Source organism: Camelina sativa, chromosome 3 (genome assembly GCF_030686135.1).
Source record: "Camelina sativa cultivar CO46 ecotype springtype chromosome 3, ASM3068613v1".
Classification (NCBI taxonomy): domain Eukaryota; kingdom Viridiplantae; phylum Streptophyta; class Magnoliopsida; order Brassicales; family Brassicaceae; genus Camelina; species Camelina sativa.
Genome location: NC_141882.1, coordinates 9,862,943 through 9,880,839, shown reverse-complemented (window position 1 = coordinate 9,880,839; position 17,897 = coordinate 9,862,943). Strand labels below are relative to the sequence as shown.

Genomic DNA, 17,897 nt, shown 5'->3' with positions numbered 1-17,897 from the left:
AAACAACTCTAAAAGAATTAAACGCACTAAACATCCCCACTTAACCAGTTAACACTCATGGAAAGATACATTACTTTTTGCTGGCAGAAACTTTTTCTTTACTAACTCTATATGAGTATGAGTATCCATATTATTGTCCATTTCTTTATATCAAGTTTCATACCAATACGTGAGACAATAAACAAATTAAAAAGAGAAAGGAAACCAAAAAGCCATCAGTCATGATGCAATGCTGACGCTCTTACACGATCGAAGTCCCATCAGGCCATCACTTCGGCAACATTTCTTCTCCACAATCATTGACGAAGTGATTCCTCCCATATCTAGTTGCATTTTGGTTTAACTTCTACCCAAAATGGAAAGAAATCATTATGGGTGTTGATCTATAGTGTATAGAGAGAGACTTGCAGTTTCTGTTTTCTTCAATAGGAATATGCATACGAGGCAAAAGGTTAAAGAAAGTAACAATGTTAGCCCAAAAGCCTTAACAGTTATGGTGACATTACAAAACAAAAGGTGTCACAAAAGTCGTAACCTAAAGCCAAAGCTCTGCATTCACTTTTAGAGCCATCACTCTTACATATCCTTAGTGCAGGAATATCATGTTTCACTCTCTCTTGATGCCAACATTAACGGTTACGATTGACTGGTTTATTATTGAGGCTTTTCTCTAGTGTTTCGAAGGATTGTGTCACTCTTATTCAACGACGTTGACGAGCTCATACTCGATAAGAGACATGTTGGTGTCTTCTTTCACTTTGAAGCTTGCAGGCTCTGTGACTTCAACACGACCCCACTTGTCTACAGCTAGCCTCATTGATCCTTTATACATGTCGATTTTGGCATTGCGTAGAGTTACAGTGGATCCCTCTTTCATTAGGTCCACTACACACATAACCAAATCAAAGATAACATGTCAAAATTATATTCTAACAAAGTTTTGAAGGTCTCTATATACTTTTTCATTGACTGATTGATTGAAAGAAGTAAGTACCTTGGTCATTTCTTGCGGTAAAGACGACAACTCCTGTCTCGTCTCCAAGGATGCATTCAGAAATGCGCAACTGGCGAGCCTGAGGACCATCAGCACGACCTTTCTGTAACACCATCTTGGTGCTAACGATCTTCACGGTGACATTGTGTCCACTAGTACCAGGACGCAGCTGGTCAACCTTTGTGAAAACTGGCTTTTTCAACCCGGCTTTGGTGGTGGTATCTGCCATTTTTCCAATAACAACAAGAGAGCCTGCAAAATCACAATACCATGACTTTTTAACCAAAATCCAAATGATCAAGTTACAAGATTTAGATCATAAATTAAGCAAACAGGCCACAAAAGTTAAAAAAACAGATCAATGAAGGCACATTCTCATATATACCAAAACTGTCTAAATTCAATTAGCTTTTGATCATCATCATCATACCATAACAACAACACAAATTTCACACATTTACTGGTAAAAGGAGACCACTTCCGCCAGATTAAAACATTGAAAAGCACATAAGAGCAGTGGATACCAAACGTTTCTGAAACCCAATTAGCCTACATTTCATTAACATACCATATAATCTTTAACAAGGACAAAAAGTTTCAAAATTTTGGTTGTTGATACGCTTAAAAACAAAAGAAACAAAGAGAACATCGAATTCAGACGGTACATGCAATAATTTTACAACAAAACAGTGAATCAAAGCTAAAAGTCTTAAAATCCGGACATAACCTAGGAAACCTCAATGTACTATGATATAATTAGGGTTTTTTTATTTATATTCGGAGCTTAACTTTTGGATAATCGAAGGCGGAGACGATCGAAAGATCTGATATTGACGTTTTCTTAAAAAACAGTCGAGCTCGGAGAGAAAGCTTTCTGGGGAAAATGAACGGTGGATCTATAAGCTCGAGCAATGATCCAATCAGAATTTGGCACGTGTACAGATCGTGCTTCGTTGTGCGCGGTTTCTATGGTGGTTCTATCTCATCGTGCCTAGATGAATGATACTGTCTTCTGTTGGGCCTATCATAAACACTTATTAAAATTTAGGCCCATTAGTGTAGATTGTTCCAGAAGATATGAAACATTCACACAAATCAGCTCCAACAACGTGAAAAGTTTTCTCTTTGTAAGATTAAAACGACAACCACAGAAAATATAGCGACCAATCAAAGAAAGACACGAAACAGAGTGTTTTAAAAACAGAGGAAAGCGAAAGAGATAAGCCGTTTTAGACAAAAAAATCTAGTGGCACACTGAAAAAAACAATGAACACTGCGCTTGCTACTACCACCGCCACAACAACTCCCGTGCTCCGCCGTGCGACGCCTCTTCTTCATCGTTGTTCTCTCACAATAAAGACTCCGGTTATCCGATTCAACGGAGTTAGATTCGGATCCTGCGTGCAAACAGTCAGCAAGAAGTTCTTGAAAATCTCGGTGGCGAGCTCTCAGAGCACTTCAGCGGAGGTCAATGTCGCGGCGGATGCGTCGGTTCCGAAAGAGATGAAGGCGTGGGTGTACGGTGAGTACGGCGGAGTTGATGTTCTGAAGCTTGAGAGTAACATTGCTGTGCCGGAGATTAGCGAAGATCAGGTTCTGATTAAGGTTGTTGCCGCGGCTCTTAATCCCGTTGACGCTAAGCGACGGCAAGGGAAATTTAAAGCCACTGATTCGCCTCTTCCGGTAAGTTCAAATTCAAATCCATCTCTCTCTCTTTTTGAAGGTTTTAGGAATCTTTAACATCTGAATCTTTCGTCGGAGCAGACTGTTCCGGGATACGACGTTTCCGGAGTAGTGGTGAAGGTTGGGAGTGCGGTGAAAGATTTCAAAGAAGGCGACGAAGTATACGGAGACGTGAGCGAGAAAGCATTAGAAGGTCCTAAGCAATTTGGTTCTTTAGCAGAATACACGGCCGTGGAAGAGAAGTTATTAGGGCTAAAACCTAAAAACATCGATTTCGTGCAAGCCGCGGGGCTTCCTTTGGCGATAGAAACCGCCGATGAAGGTCTTGTTAGGACTGAGTTCTCCGCCGGGAAGTCTATTCTTGTTCTTAATGGTGCCGGAGGAGTAGGGAGCCTTGTGATTCAGGTTAACATTATTGGTTTACTTGTGATGTAAGAATCAAAGGTTTGATGGTTGTTGATTGATCTCTCATATTCGTATTCGATACAGTTGGCTAAGCATGTGTATGGAGCTTCGAAAGTGGCTGCAACAGCGAGTACAGGGAAGCTGGAGCTAGTGAAAAGCTTAGGTGCTGATTTAGCTATTGATTACACAAAGGAGAACATAGAAGACTTGCCTGACAAGTACGATGTTGTTTTTGACGCCATTGGTAAACAAACAAAATAGAACACCATTAATCAACACATATCTAATTTCTTGGAACAAAACGTTTTTTGATTAGATAATATTTTGTGTTGTCTAAAGGGATGTGTGATAAGGCAGTGAAGGTGATTAAGGAAGGAGGGAAAGTTGTGGCCTTGACCGGAGCTGTCACGCCGCCTGGTTTTAGATTTGTTGTGACATCTAACGGTGAAGTTTTGAAGAAACTAAACCCATACATTGAGAGTGGGAAGGTGAAGCCTGTGGTTGATCCCAAAGGACCGTTCCCATTCTCACGCGTTGCTGAAGCTTTTACATACTTAGAAACGAACCATGCCACAGGGAAGGTCGTTGTTTATCCCATTTCTTGAAGGGTCAGCTTAAGTGTAGCCTTATCTATGTGTATAAGCTAAGAAAGTGTCAAAAGTGTTATATTCTCTATGTATCAATGAGGATGGAAATAAAAGAGTGCTCTTTAGAAGCCTTATTCATTTATTTTGAAACAGAAGTAGCAAAGATGAAGTTACAAAAAGATTAGGAGAACACACTTGGAAGAAACATAGAGAAAAGATTGAGGAGGAATTTTTTAAGACAAGGCAAAGACAGGGATGGTCTTGAAGTCGAGTTCCCAGAGATCAAATGTTCCTTTCACGAAATCGTAGTGAGCTCCTCTTATGGCAAGTTTGTTCTTCACCACTCTTTCTCTCACGAATGGGTAAGACAAGAGATTCCCCAAGGACACGTTCACGGCTTCCTGCTCACACAGAAGAGACAATCTCAATTTAATTACTTAAAAAGTTGAAAAACAGAGCTAAGATTGTATCTTGTCTTCGACTCTTAGTTAAGTACCTTCTCGCAGTTGGTGCACTGATCTTCAAAGCTTAGGTCTTTACATTCCTGCTTGATCCTGTTTTTGGCCGGTGCACAAATCTGGATCCAGTTTTCGATGAAGTCCCTGCCATTTCAAGAATTTCAATAAAAGTTAGTGAACTAGTCGCCAAGAAACTCATGGTTTCTTAAATAAGCATTAGAGATAAATACGTCTTAGTGGGAGCTGTATCATCTTCAATGGCCATGAGTCCCTTTATTCCACCACATCAGCTGTGACCAATCACCAGAATGTTCTCCACCTGATATATTATGCAACATTATCCTCTTAGGGTTTGATAGCACAAGACTTGGTCACATCAGCTTTTTACTAAGCAATAAGCATCTTTTACCGACCATGTACAATAAAAAGGAGCAAAGGCCAGATAAATCATGATTAATTAATTGTTACGTACGTTGAGGGTTTCTAATTTTAGTAATATTCAAGTCTTAATCCTCGTTTCTAATTTTAGGGTTTTTCTTGCTTGTCTATAAATTAAGTTACCATATTCAAGGCTAAATCAAAAGCATTTTCTACTGTCTTACACCCTTTTTTTCTGTGACAACTAGAGAAAAGTCAATCTAGAAAAGTAAAAGCTCAAAAATGAGATGAAGTGATTGGTAAAATCCAAAACCTTGGGGCTCTGGCTCTTGGCAAGTGCATTGTACAAAGTAGGATTTTTCCTGGAAATTGATGAAACCAAATAACAAAAATTAGCAAACATCAAATTCAAAAAAAACTCAATTCTTTTATTTAACCAAGACACATATACCAATCCATAATTCATTAAAAAAAAAGACCAGTCTTATGCTCCTTTGATTCATATCACTAACTACATTACATAATAAGTTCATTTAACTTGATAAGCACAATCGTTTATATAAGTACTGACACAGGTGGAGGATACATGTATATAAATATAAAATTTTACGTACTCAAAATGATTTGTCTTGAAATGGATGAACCCGGATTTGATTCTCTCTACGGCATCTAGCTTGTTGGAATCAAGTTCCTCTAACTCGTCTGTTAACTTCTTGATTTTTGCAGCCGCCACGTTCCCGAGATCCGCGTTTTTACTTCAGAATTGACCATTTCATGTTAAAAACAAAATTTTAAAAGACAAAAACCATATTATCTATATTAAAAACCAAATTCACAGGGTACGTACGAGAATAGACTAGCTACGGCTGTGATCATCTCACAACCTGCAAAATCTAATATGCGGGTGGGAGTCGGAATATCGTCTGAAAGGGAGAGAGTGTTTGTTTGTGTGTACCTCAGAAGCTCATCGAGTCTTTTAATGGCATCTTCGTACGATTCTGTTGACATTTCTTTTTGGTTCCAACTACACTAGAAAACAAAAAAAAGAATGGACCTTGAGGGGGGTGGTGTATTCGAAAACTGAGAGTGGTACTTGGAGATGAAAATATATACAACTTTAGTTGATACAAGAAGATGCTCTATTATCTGCTCTTCTAGTCTTCTATATATAGTCGAAGAAGATCTGCGACATTTCTCCACATGTTCTGCATAGAGACAAACAATGCATTTATATATCATCTCTCTTCCGGTGCGCATGTCTCCATATGTTCTGCATCCGTCTTGATTTTAATTTCAGGTACATTTGTTTGTGTATAATCTTCGTTTTAGGTGAGTATTATTTATAGGGAAACCGTTTAGGTCGGCCTACACATTTGTTACAATATCAAAAAGGTTTGATGAGGCTGAGTAAGTAGAGAGATAATTATGTGTTATGTTTTTATTGTATCTTTATGGGATATGATATATTTTAAAATTTAATTCTGTTTAGGTTGATTGATTTAGGAGATGCGTAATTGGTGGAGGAAAATATTTGGAAATTAAGCAGTTTAAAGACAAATTTCAAAGATCCTCGTGGAAGGCAAGGAAAATCTGTGTATTTTTTATTTAATTTTTGAAGATAAACAATTGGGGGGAAAATAACTAAAGGTTATGTAATTTTCGAAAAAGGATGGACTTGGGTTTGTTATTTTTGAGTTGTAATCGTAGAACCCAAACTTAGATTTTTACTAATATAGACAGTGGCATGGTTGTAAATAAGTTGGAACTTGAAGATTTTTTTCATAAATGTTTCTGAAAATGTATATATAGATTAGTTAAGTATTAATTAATTTTTTTGTCTCCACCGACTAAATCTGATTGTCTGTAGAGAAAAAGAAACGTCAATTTTTATTTTCTCTTATCATCTTTGACATTCTGATTTTCTCAAATCTGAGATATTTGAAGTTCTTTATCTGATTCTTCCATGTCAACAAAAAAAAATAATAGATTAATTCAGAAGGTAATCATGTAGAGAGAAGCATCGATCATTGCCTGTCCATATCGTTTTCATTTCCACGATGCAAGATTGGAATGGTTCCAGGTAAATAAATCTGTTCTTTCTGTTGTTGATTTGTTAAAATTGTTTGAACTCACATATGGTTATACGCCGATTTCTGATCAATTGTAAATAATCGAAATAGGAAACATATTGGGGGAGATTCGTTTATTACAATAAAATCAGCAGGTGATTCAATCTTATCAGTTGTGGACAGCCATATATGATTTGAGATAGGTATGATGTATTAAGAAGTATGAACCTAAATCTCTTCCTCTAGCTAAATTTTTGAATCTCTTGCTTTTTCAATCGTAGCTATAGTAATTGGGGTTTTGTTTTCAGGCATCAGAAACTAAACAATGGGAGTTTTCCTTCACTTAGCCTCACTCACAAGGAGGTGGGTGGATTTTCTACACAAATCGCGTGATGGTCAGAGAGATTATCCAACTTTCGTAATTCTTGTATCTGTTGACTTGGTTTTTGAGGGATGGGTCAAAGTCTTTTAAGTTAAATCCTAACGGATCTTGTGCCCCCTTTATCTTTGTCCACAAATAAATACCATTCTGCATCAGATAAAAGTTATGTTTTTTTTTCGGAGACTATGAAGATAAATTCAGCTGGTCTTTGTGTTGTTAAAATTCATCTGATCAATTCGTTTCTGTAGGATGATCTACTATTTAAAATCCTCCTGCAATTTAAGTTGAAGTACCACTGCATAGAGAAGAATAGTAAAAAGGGTAAATCGCTCCTTTTCTACAAACAGCTACCCAGCTTTCTGTGAGCTGTTATGAGCGTTTTTTACTTATTCTACAAACAGCTACCCTGACGTACATTGGAATATGGATAATGATGCCATATAAAAAAGTTTTAGATAATTATATGATGATATTATTAAATTAACAGATACAATAAAATTAATATGTATATATTATTTGAACGAGTCCATATTTCTTACGTTTACGGAACAATACTTGGGTTCAGATAATAAAAATAATAAAGGATATATCATTTCAACGAACCTTTTTATTCATTTCTATATCATTTCAGCGAACCTTTTTATTCATCTCTAATTCTTTTTGGTAAAATTTATTTATCTCTAGTGTAGTGTGAAATCCTTTTAGTCACCTCTTTTTATTTTAACCCAAATTACACTATATTATATTATATTTAAACAAAAAATTGAAAATCAAACAAATTAGGAACAAAAATATTATATTTATAGTATTATCTTTATTAAAAGAAACAAATTCACAGGGTACGAGCTATATATATATATATATATATGTTGCTAAATGATATATATATCTACACCGCCTGTGCTCATCCCACAATCTGCAAAACCTAAAATGTGGATCTTTTGATTGGGAGAGTACTCTGAGAAGCTCATCCCACAAGTAAGAGTGTGTTTGTGCTTGTAGGTTCCTGAGAAGCTCCCCCTGTCATTTTTATTAAAATTTTTTTTCTTTAAAACTTTATAATGTAGACTCGTAACCAATTCTAGGTTTTGAAGATTTTACTCATGTCACTAAAATATTAGGAGATGCATCCAATTTTTTTTCTTTCAGAATTCGTATATATATATATATATATATATATCTAACGAAAGAGCTCAAAATCTTATTTCTAAGTACTGTCCCTTAATCAGAACTCAGTCCGAAAAGCAATTATATAATTGCTTTTCGTATAAATATATAATCTTTTCTAAAAATCTGTTAAGGTAGAAATATTCATATATAACTCGACTACGAAAAGCAAAAAGAAGCTCAAAACCAGAACCACTTTTAAACACAGACACACAGTTATTATATATAGAAGATTCATAACTCTAAAACACTGTATAATATTAAACCTGATAAAACACTATAATATAATTAACCATTCGAAATGAATGTTTTCGACATATTTTTGCTTGTGTAATAAAAGTAATTTGGTATTTTCGTTAAAAATACCTATCAAATAATTTCCTACAAATGAATAGACAGTTTAATGTTTTATCACTCTAGGCGCTTCATCACATAACATACGAAACCATCATCGCCGTGCGAAAAAACTTATGATTAATGAAAAAAACAAACATCGTATCCTTTTGGTAAAAATTCAATATATTAATTTGTAACACAACTGGGAAAAAACAAACATGAATCCAAACGAAATTTCAATAGCCAAAAGAATTCATATGAACCTTGGAAATTAAAACCGACAATGCCCAAGAATAATTAAAAAGACGAAACATATTGAACCTTGGTATCTTATTTATGAATTTCGTACGTGAAACCAATTTAGTAATATGATGGTGGGGGAGGGGAAGTGTATTCAGCCTTTGGAGAAGGAGAGTATGATGGAGGTGGGGGAGATTGGTAGACATACGGAGGTGGAGGAGATTTGTACTCAACCTTTGGGGATGGTGAGTAATACGTTGGTGGTGGTGGGGAGCTGTAGACGTATGGTGGTGGAGGAGACTTGTACTCAACCTTTGGAGCTGGAGCGTAGTATGGTGGTGGTGGGGAGCTGTAGACGTATGGTGGTGGAGGAGACTTGTACTCAACCTTTGGAGCTGGAGCGTAGTATGGTGGTGGTGGCGAGCTGTAGACGTACGGTGGTGGTGGGGACTTGTAAGCAACCTTAGGAGCTGGAGCGTAGTATGGTGGTGGTGGGGAGCTGTAGACGTATGGTGGTGGTGGGGATTTGTATGTGACCTTAGGAGCTGGAGAGTAGTATGGTGGTGGTGGCGAGCTGTAGACGTACGGTGGTGGTGGGGATTTGTATGCGACCTTAGGAGCAGGTGAGTAGTATGGTGGTGGTGGAGAACTGTAGACGTACGGTGGTGGTGGGGACTTGTATGCAACCTTAGGAGCAGGTGAGTAGTATGGTGGTGGTGGGGAGCTGTACACATACGGTGGTGGTGGAGTTTTGTATGTGACCTTAGGAGCTGGAGAGTAGTATGGTGGTGGTGGGGAGCTGTAGACATACGGTGGTGGTGGGGATTTGTATGCGACCTTAGGAGCTGGAGAGTAGTACGGTGGTGGTGGGGAGCTGTAGACGTATGGTGGTGGTGGGGACTTGTATGCGACCTTAGGGGCTGGAGAGTAGTATGGTGGTGGCGGCGAGCTGTAGACGTACGGTGGTGGTGGGGATTTGTATGAGACCTTAGGGGCTGGAGAGTAGTATGGTGGTGGCGGCGAGCTGTAGATGTACGGTGGTGGTGGGGATTTGTATGCGACCTTAGGGGCTGGAGAGTAGTAAGGTGGTGGTGGCGAGCTGTAGACGTACGGTGGTGGTGGAGATTTGTATGCGACCTTAGGAGCTGGAGAGTAGTATGGTGGTGGTGGGGAGATGTATACGTATGGTGGTGGTGGGGATTTGTATGCGACCTTAGGAGCAGGTGAGTAATAGCATGGAGGAGGTGGTGGACAAACACATACATGTGGGTGTGGTGGGGATTTGTATGCGACCTTAGGGGCTGGAGAGTAGTATGGTGGTGGTGGCGAGCTGTAGACATACGGTGGTGGTGGCGAGCTGTAGACATACGGTGGTGGTGGGGATTTGTATGGGACCTTAGGGGCTGGAGAGTAGTATGGTGGTTGCGGCGAGTTGTATACGTACGGTGGTGGTGGGGATTTGTATGCGACCTTAGGGGCTGGAGAGTAGTATGGTGGTGGTGGCGAGCTGTAGACGTACGGTGGTGGTGGGGATTTGTATGTGACCTTAGGGGCTGGAGAGTAGTATGGTGGTGGCGGCGAGCTGTAGACGTACGGTGGTGGTGGGGATTTGTATGCGACCTTAGGGGCTGGAGAGTAGTATGGTGGTGGCGGCGAGCTGTAGACGTACGGTGGTGGTGGGGATTTGTATGAGACCTTAGGGGCTGGAGAGTAGTATGGTGGTGGCGGCGAGCTGTAGACGTACGGTGGTGGTGGAGATTTGTATGCGACCTTAGGGGCTGGAGAGTAGTATGGTGGTGGCGGCGAGCTGTAGACGTACGGTGGTGGTGGGGATTTGTATGCGACCTTAGGGGCTGGAGAGTAGTAAGGTGGTGGTGGCGAGCTGTAGACGTACGGTGGTGGTGGGGATTTGTATGCGACCTTAGGGGCTGGAGAGTAGTATGGTGGTGGTGGCGAGCTGTAGACGTACGGTGGTGGTGGGGATTTGTATGCGACCTTAGGGGCTGGAGAGTAGTATGGTGGTGGTGGCGAGCTGTAGACGTACGGTGGTGGTGGGGATTTGTATGCGACCTTAGGGGCTGGAGAGTAGTATGGTGGTGGTGGCGAGCTATAGACGTACGGTGGTGGTGGGGATTTGTATTCGACCTTAGGGGCTGGAGAGTAGTATGGTGGTGGTGGCGAGCTGTAGACGTACGGTGGTGGTGGGGATTTGTATTCGACCTTAGGGGCTGGAGAGTAGTATGGTGGTGGTGGCGAGCTGTAGACGTACGGTGGTGGTGGGGATTTGTATTCGACCTTAGGGGCTGGAGAGTAGTATGGTGGTGGTGGGGAGCTGTAGACGTACGGTGGTGGTGGAGATTTGTATTCGACCTTAGGGGCTGGTGAGTAGTATGGTGGTGGTGGAGAGCTGTAGACGTACGGTGGTGGTGGAGATTTGTATTCGACCTTAGGGGCTGGTGAGTAGTATGGTGGTGGTGGGGAGCTGTAGACGTACGGTGGTGGTGGAGATTTGTATTCGACCTTAGGGGCTGGTGAGTAGTATGGTGGTGGTGGTGAGCTGTAGACGTACGGTGGTGGTGGAGATTTGTATTCGACCTTAGGGGCTGGTGAGTAGTATGGTGGTGGTGGTGAGCTGTAGACGTACGCTGGTGGTGGAGATTTGTATTCGACCTTAGGGGCTGGTGAGTAGTATGGTGGTGGTGGTGAGCTGTAGACGTACGGTGGTGGTGGAGATTTGTATTCGACCTTAGGAGCTGGTGAGTAGTATGGTGGTGGTGGGGAACTGTAGACGTACGGTGGTGGTGGAGATTTATATTCGACCTTAGGAGCTGGTGAGTAGTATGGTGGTGGTGGGGAACTGTAGACGTATGGTGGTGGTGGAGATTTGTATTCGACCTTAGGAGCTGGTGAGTAGTATGGTGGTGGTGGGGAACTGTAGACGTATGGCGGTGGTGGAGACTTGTAGTCTACCTTAGGCGATGGTGAATATGTTGGTGGAGGTGGTGGGGAAGTATACACGTATGGAGGTGGGGGAGACTTATAATCGACCTTTGGTGCAGGAGAATTGTACACTGGTGGTGGGGGAGAGCTATACATGTAGGGCTCATACGAAGCAGCAACCATAGTTGCCATGATAGCAAAACCAAGAGCATAGACGAGATGGGCTGAGCGCCCCATCCCGTAAGAAGATACCATTCTTTGTGTTTGGTTGCTGCTTTAGTACTGCGTTTATTTTGTTTTGTGTTGTGATTCTACATTACTTGTGCATGCCTTTATATAGAACCATTTTCATCTTATTTTTGTTTCACTTGCATCTCAGTAATCGTGAAAGCATGTCTGCGCGAAACTATCAAGAAACGTGCAAGAACGTGCATCAAATGTCAACGATCCAATTTCCATTTTAAAATTCTCAAGTTCGTGAAGAAAGATGCATATCATTGTTCAATTATTTTGTCAACGACCCAATTAATTGGTTTAGTACTCTTCTTTTCTTTTCTTTTTTGTTGTTGCTGGAGAAAGTTGCTAGTGGAATTTTTCAAACTTAGAACAACAATTTGAAATATTCGATGCTCGTACTTCTAAAATATATTTTTGGTTATGATTGATACTAACAGAAATGAAATGTTTTTATAACCAGGTCATAATGTTTCTACACATGCATAAATCAAATGTGACGCCTTTCTTCAGTTTTACATTTCGTTTATTAGACGGAAATAATTAGACATTCGATAAATTACATGTTTGCATAGAAGAATTGTCATGCAAAAAAAAAAAAAGAATAATTGAACCAAAATGTCAAATATGCGAAGAACAGTTAGAAAAATGACAATGCATGGTTTTCCCAAGTGAACAAATGTTTATTTTGAGCAGTTTGTGTTAAAAACTGAAAACGTATGATTTTTACTATTTTTCTATGTAGACATCTATTTTATGGACATTTTGTTTTCTATATATTTGTGTCGGCTTTATTATTATTAGTTTTTAATATGAACTCTGATATTCGATGGTCATATTTCTAATTCCCACTGGTTCGCAATGATTGATACAATAGATTAAGGAGTATTTCTTACATAGTTAAGCCAAATAATATAGATTAAGTATTTCTAATTCTCCCACTGGTTCTCTATGTGACTCCTTCTCTCCTTCGCATTTGTTTTTGTTTTCTTATGTTCTAGTTAAACCAATTATGTATATATATAATAGTTAATTTGGTAAATTGCATTAATTTGTTTAGCAATGTTTATGTATCTTGTAAAAACTTTTTGATATCAATATATTTGATTTGCCAGAAAAAAAAAGTATAGTCATTTGATGTTTTCAAAAATAAATACGCCAATATTTAACATTCTAAATAATACTATAAAATCCAAAAAAATGGATTGTATATGTTTATTCCATGAGGAGTGAAATTGGATTGCAAATTTGTAACTATGAGGAGAAGCATAGTCAATTTATTTGGCTGCAACATATAGCGGGAAGTCTGGAAGGTGAAGCAGCCTTTTGATTTTATTGAACTTAAACAATGCAGCTAACAGTCTTCTTAGCTTAGGGCTCCAAACAAAGTTTAAGGCGTGTTAGTAAGTTGAAAGCTAGGCCCTAACTTGTATTACCCATTATCGTCAAACAAAATGTCGGCCTACAGAAACGAGAATATTTTAAACCATTTGAAAATGTAAATGTGTATATTGGCAAAATCGAACTTTTGATCTGTTTTATTTTAAGTTGTTGTTGGGCTTTATCATTTCGTTTGGGTTGTCAGTGTGCTTTGAGCTGGAGGTTTGTTCAAAACTGTAGTTTAAATTTATCATTACAAGTATTATGAATAGGGGTGTCTTGTTTCATTGTCTCATTTGGTTTGGAATTAATGATAAAAGGATACATCCTTCTTCTCATTGTGCCCCTTGTTTCTGCATCCTTCGGAAGCATCAACAAAGTCAGGAAGGAAGACAAGTTATTCGGATCAACGAACACCTTGTGTCTTCTAACAGTTGAGCTAATCTCACCTGATATATCACACTATTGCAAAATCATACAAGTATACAACAAATATATATTGTCTTGTACATGGGTTAGTTTTTGATTACTTTGAAAGTGACCATTGACCATAATGTTTTTATTCAAATTCTAACCACCAAATGACAGATTCAACAAACTAAATGATAATTACATTATTATAGCAACAACGCAAAGAAAGAAGACAATTCTTGGAACAAACTTCTTTCAACTAATTCTTCAATGTCTTTGCATAATTACATATACCAACTCTTAACTAGTAAGTCATTTACATACAGAATGGTTTAATACAAGCCAAGCTTTTCACATAACACTCAGAACAGTACACCTTGCTGTTTATATCAAAATCCAATTTACTTAAAAACAGTAAGGGACTCCATACTAAGTTGGTTTTTTCTATATATTTTTTTTATAAAACAAACAAAAAAATCATCCAAAAACAAACTTTTTTTTTGGGGGGGTTAAGAAGAGAAATGATCAAGTCAGAAAGGATGAATATTTCGGCTAAGACCATTCACATTAGTGAAGAAACCAACTTGTTTGTACGAAAGATACGATCTGTGTTTCACTTCTTCCTTCATCGCTCTGTTTCTCATGTACAGCTTCTCATGCGCCGACTTCTCCATCTTCTTCGTCTTCTTCTTCTCCGACGCCGACGAAGACGTTGACGTTTTCTCCTTCCCCTTATTCTTCTCCGCCACTACCGTAGACGACGATGGCTGAGTCCGAGTCTTGTTGTCACCGACGTCGTTGTTGTTATTATTTAAGAAAACAAACGCGTCTCTTCCATCACTGTTACTTCTCAAAACAAGATCTCTAAACCTCCAAAGCTTCGAGAATCCCGTCGAGTTACTTTTCCGGCAAGTCTCCGGCGACGCTTCCGCTACCGTTCCACCTGACCAAGAACAATACGGTCCCAAAGATTCTTTCGTCGTCTCATCGCCGTTACCGTCACCGTTACGATCCTCGACGAATAGCTTTCTTAAACGCGGTCTGTTATCGTCGGTGACCGAAGAAACGTCGTCGTTTTGGCGATCGGCGTTTTCGTAATCGAAGAGGAGGTCACGGTTGAACAGAGGAAACACAGGACGGATCTGACCGTCTTCGAAAGCTTCATCTGCTGTTATCGGAGATCCTTCCGCGTTTACACAAGCAAACGAGAACTCTTCTTCTTCATCTTCATCATCTTCTTCTTCTTCGTCATCGTCGTTGAACTCGACGGATTCTTCAAGTTGACTCCATGATCTCTCGAGTTTTTTAATATCTTCTTGTTCTTCTGAGAATCCTAATTTGGTGAAACCCATGGAAATCTCTGTTGTTAATCTTTCGTCACCGATGTAATTCGCCGGCGGTGAAGATGGGAAAGCGACCTCCATCGATTTTAGATCCAAACCTCACCGTGTAGTAACTCTTCTCTTCTCTCTCTATCTCTCTTCAAGAAGAAATCTGAAACGACGGCTTTAGTTTTTGTGTTTTTATAATGAAGACATGACTGACTGACCAATATATATATGGTTGGTGCTTCATCAAGATTCAAGATAAGTCACCCAAATGTGAACAGTAGCCCTTTTAATAATATTTGTTTGACCAAAAAAAAATTATATTTATTTTTTGTTTCTTTTTATTTTTTTATTTTTTTTTCTAATTAGGCAAACGAATAATATCTTTCTTTATTTAGAATTATTTTGGTTGAAAGCAAAATATCAAAATTGGTAAAAATTATGAATCAAATTTATATTAGGAAGTCATCTGATTTATGAAATGAGCTTACTTTAGTAAGTCGTCTAATTTATAATTTCATAGTAAAAAAATTCCATATTTGTTTCCTTTTTATATTATTTTATTCTACTAGTTAGTAATATAACTGGCAAATCTGATATATTGGCTGACAGAAGATATATATTTGTTTGCATATTTTAAAATAAATTTAGACAAATCATATATGGATTTGTTTGCATATATATATTTCAAAAATAAAGTTAGAGATGAATCATAAAAAAATGAATCACTTTACAGTTTACAAGGAAAAGCGCGTGATCTGGGTAACGGGGAAATAGTGGGTGACCTGCTTCTGTGATTGTCTCGCCTACGTGTCACCGTTCCCCCCAAACGGAAGGGTGAAGTCGTAGTTTACGGGTTCTCAAAAACTTGTTGGGAAAGCAAAAACACGACTGACATGTGCTGCGACGTGGAAGCGTTTTTTACATCCACGTGTCATTTCCGTAACGTAGGATTGTGTGAAGATCACGGTTTGCATTTTTAGTTGTTGGTTCACGCGCGAAGGGTGTGTGACGTTGACTAAACTAACTCAAGCCGTCGTCAAAAGAATGTCAAAACTAACGGTGGAAGACCTTGACTTTCGCGTGGAAATTAACGGTTCCGTTACTTCCTACATAACCTAAACTTTTTGTTTAGACCACGTGATTAAACAAATTAATTAGACTTAGTCCAGTCTCCTCTTTCACATGTTTATTACAAATTTAATAAATTGTCAACAGAAAAATGCCTCTTTGAAATAATACTATTCCCATATGTTTGTTTGACTATAATAATAATACTCTAACGCTTCTTCTAATTTGGTCGATCAATCTTGTAGTATTTGTTTATGTTTTATTTGCATATACCAACACAAGTATATACTCTTAACTCAATATATACATACATAATGACTTTTTGGGGCGTTACAACTAAAATGTTGAAGACTTCTTTATTGTCGTCGAATGTTGTTGGAACACTTCCAATAAGAACATTTACTTGCAAGAATAAAACGAAGGTGGGAAATAAACAGATATTAAAAAACGAATTTAAAGTAAATATTTAGTTGTTGACCTAACATATGCAGAGATATTTTTGAACCAAAGATAGTTCTTTTGGTTTATGACATTAGAATTTAGATATACCAACAACAGTTCTTATAAAATGTTATATCGATGAGGTAATAATGTCAACTGAATTTTAGAATTCTTTTTTTTTATCCAACCGGCCCAGATGCTAATTAATGGATTAATATTTCATATGATAATTTTTAATTACTTTTTCCTGTAAACAATAATATTTTGGAAAATGACTAGTACATCATTCTAATTTCTAGTTTAAAGAGAAAGAAGTGCAGTGGAAAACATATCACAAATATGAAATGAAGGTCATATATCTAAGCTTGTTGCCAAATTTAAGAAAAAAAATATATATCGTGGTGGAGTGGAAAATTAGAAGAGAGTATTGACAATTAGACACAAATGCTGTAATGATGTAATGTCATAACCATCTGAATTTTATAATCAAATAAGATAAATAAAAGTATTCACACATTTTTGTTTCATTTTATACAATGGTCCCACGATTCCCACTTGATGATGCGGTCATTATATAGTTCACAACATTTGACTAGCCCAAAATTTGCCTAACGAAAATTTCAGATTTAATCATTGCTAGTATTAGATAAAAGAAATATTTAATTGACTTGTCTAATATGTTAACTGATATAATTTAGAAAGGTTTTATTTTTATACACGATGGTAGAGATATGATAAAGCTAAGTTTTCTATTCTAGGATAAATATAAATAATACTTTAAAAATAAATGTAAATATTTATAATGTATACCATCGAGTAGTTGTGCTTGTTTGATGAAGCTACAAGCGCATTTAGTTGATGATAAAAGAAAATCTTGAATGCTAAGTATATGATGTATGAAGAATAGCTGGTTATACATTTACAAACTTTGAGAATCGATCAAAAACGCCTTTTGAGTAAGTTTTTTTATGTGTTTTCTTTTGTCGTTGTTAAGACATTAGATAGATTCAAGAAGGTTACTGCAATGTTAAAGAAAAATGGAACTTTGAGGGTTAGATTTCAGGTTTGGCCGGAAATCAACAATATTGCCGCATGAGTTATTCTCTGGTATGGACAAGCGACACCCAAATGGCAGACATGCTTCAGAGAATGTTTGGTTAGTTACAATTCCTTTTTATATACATGTGAACGTACATAAAAGAATCAAAACTGAAAGAATTAGAACCAAATCAGTATTGAACTGAAAATTTTTGGGCATCTTTAAATACAATTACATATCCAAATTTTTAGTTACAAGACACCCGTAAGAATACGATTAAGTTGTGCATTATTTATTATAGATACCCTTTCTAAATTTTGCAATGTTAACTTTTGATATTATTTTTTGTTTTAA

The 17,897-nt window shown here is 37.9% G+C and overlaps 5 protein-coding genes, 1 long non-coding RNA gene and 1 pseudogene across 10 annotated transcripts; 2 read left to right on the top strand and 5 right to left on the bottom strand.

Annotated features, from left to right (window-relative positions):
* Positions 1-416: 416 nt before the first annotated feature.
* Positions 417-1,958, bottom strand: LOC104776497 (uncharacterized protein At4g28440-like). Of its 2 annotated transcripts, none has more exons than XM_087501787.1 (3): positions 1,785-1,958; positions 995-1,248; positions 417-885 (listed from the first exon to the last, which is right to left on the bottom strand). In XM_087501787.1, exons 2-3 carry the CDS (start codon positions 1,221-1,223, stop codon positions 698-700), a joined length of 417 nt encoding a protein of 138 aa, XP_087357913.1. In that variant the 5' UTR covers positions 1,224-1,248; positions 1,785-1,958; the 3' UTR covers positions 417-697. The 2 variants fall into 2 exon arrangements, with proteins under 2 accessions (XP_087357913.1, XP_010498882.1); XM_010500580.3 differs by having other exon boundaries at positions 995-1,246; positions 1,722-1,856.
* A 110-nt stretch (positions 1,959-2,068) lies between these two features.
* On the top strand, positions 2,069-3,807 carry LOC104776495 (NADPH-dependent alkenal/one oxidoreductase, chloroplastic). Its single transcript, XM_010500577.3, has 4 exons — positions 2,069-2,677; positions 2,759-3,082; positions 3,167-3,326; positions 3,422-3,807. The coding sequence occupies exons 1-4, from the start codon at positions 2,261-2,263 to the stop codon at positions 3,685-3,687; spliced, it is 1,167 nt and encodes a 388-aa protein (XP_010498879.1). The 5' UTR covers positions 2,069-2,260; the 3' UTR covers positions 3,688-3,807.
* LOC109124990 (beta carbonic anhydrase 3-like) lies at positions 3,772-4,455 on the bottom strand. Its single transcript, XM_087501790.1, has 3 exons — positions 4,358-4,455; positions 4,166-4,271; positions 3,772-4,070 (listed from the first exon to the last, which is right to left on the bottom strand). The coding sequence occupies exons 1-3, from the start codon at positions 4,390-4,392 to the stop codon at positions 3,903-3,905; spliced, it is 309 nt and encodes a 102-aa protein (XP_087357916.1). The 5' UTR covers positions 4,393-4,455; the 3' UTR covers positions 3,772-3,902.
* A 294-nt stretch (positions 4,456-4,749) lies between these two features.
* Positions 4,750-5,524, bottom strand: LOC104776496 (beta carbonic anhydrase 3 pseudogene; annotated as a pseudogene). The gene is made up of 3 exons (XR_015594656.1): positions 5,461-5,524; positions 5,120-5,260; positions 4,750-4,867 (listed from the first exon to the last, which is right to left on the bottom strand). The product of XR_015594656.1 is annotated as a beta carbonic anhydrase 3 pseudogene (transcript).
* Positions 5,525-6,341: 817 nt separating this feature from the next.
* LOC104776494 (uncharacterized) lies at positions 6,342-7,553 on the top strand. The gene is made up of 3 exons (XR_766128.3): positions 6,342-6,585; positions 6,686-6,777; positions 6,883-7,553. It is a non-coding gene; the product is annotated as an uncharacterized LOC104776494 (long non-coding RNA).
* Positions 7,554-8,624: 1,071 nt separating this feature from the next.
* On the bottom strand, positions 8,625-11,959 carry LOC104776492 (uncharacterized). 3 transcript variants are annotated; one of them, XM_087501765.1, is made up of 2 exons: positions 9,612-11,922; positions 8,625-9,311 (listed from the first exon to the last, which is right to left on the bottom strand). In XM_087501765.1, exons 1-2 carry the CDS (start codon positions 11,892-11,894, stop codon positions 8,820-8,822), a joined length of 2,775 nt encoding a protein of 924 aa, XP_087357891.1. In that variant the 5' UTR covers positions 11,895-11,922; the 3' UTR covers positions 8,625-8,819. The 3 variants fall into 3 exon arrangements, with proteins under 3 accessions (XP_087357891.1, XP_087357897.1, XP_087357887.1); XM_087501771.1 differs by having other exon boundaries at positions 8,625-9,872; positions 10,833-11,922; XM_087501761.1 differs by having other exon boundaries at positions 8,625-11,959.
* Positions 11,960-13,900: 1,941 nt separating this feature from the next.
* Positions 13,901-15,246, bottom strand: LOC104776491 (uncharacterized). Its single transcript, XM_010500571.3, has one exon. The coding sequence runs from the start codon at positions 15,086-15,088 to the stop codon at positions 14,195-14,197; it is 894 nt and encodes a 297-aa protein (XP_010498873.2). The 5' UTR covers positions 15,089-15,246; the 3' UTR covers positions 13,901-14,194.
* Positions 15,247-17,897: the final 2,651 nt, after the last annotated feature.

Coding starts and splice junctions, on each gene's coding strand:
- LOC104776497 (XM_087501787.1), bottom strand. CDS start 1,223: ATGGCAGATACCACCACCAAAGCCGGGTTGAAAAAGCCAGTTTTCACA. Junction 886..994: donor TACCGCAAGAAATGACCAAG/GTACTTACTTCT, acceptor TTATGTGTGTAG/TGGACCTAATGAAAGAGGGA.
- LOC104776495 (XM_010500577.3), top strand. CDS start 2,261: ATGAACACTGCGCTTGCTACTACCACCGCCACAACAACTCCCGTGCTC. Junction 2,678..2,758: donor CCACTGATTCGCCTCTTCCG/GTAAGTTCAAAT, acceptor TCGTCGGAGCAG/ACTGTTCCGGGATACGACGT. Junction 3,083..3,166: donor TAGGGAGCCTTGTGATTCAG/GTTAACATTATT, acceptor TATTCGATACAG/TTGGCTAAGCATGTGTATGG.
- LOC109124990 (XM_087501790.1), bottom strand. CDS start 4,392: ATGGCCATTGAAGATGATACAGCTCCCACTAAGAC. Junction 4,272..4,357: donor GATACAGCTCCCACTAAGAC/GTATTTATCTCT, acceptor TTGAAATGGCAG/GGACTTCATCGAAAACTGGA. Junction 4,071..4,165: donor AGTGCACCAACTGCGAGAAG/GTACTTAACTAA, acceptor CTGTGTGAGCAG/GAAGCCGTGAACGTGTCCTT.
- LOC104776492 (XM_087501761.1), bottom strand. CDS start 11,894: ATGGTATCTTCTTACGGGATGGGGCGCTCAGCCCATCTCGTCTATGCT.
- LOC104776491 (XM_010500571.3), bottom strand. CDS start 15,088: ATGGAGGTCGCTTTCCCATCTTCACCGCCGGCGAATTACATCGGTGAC.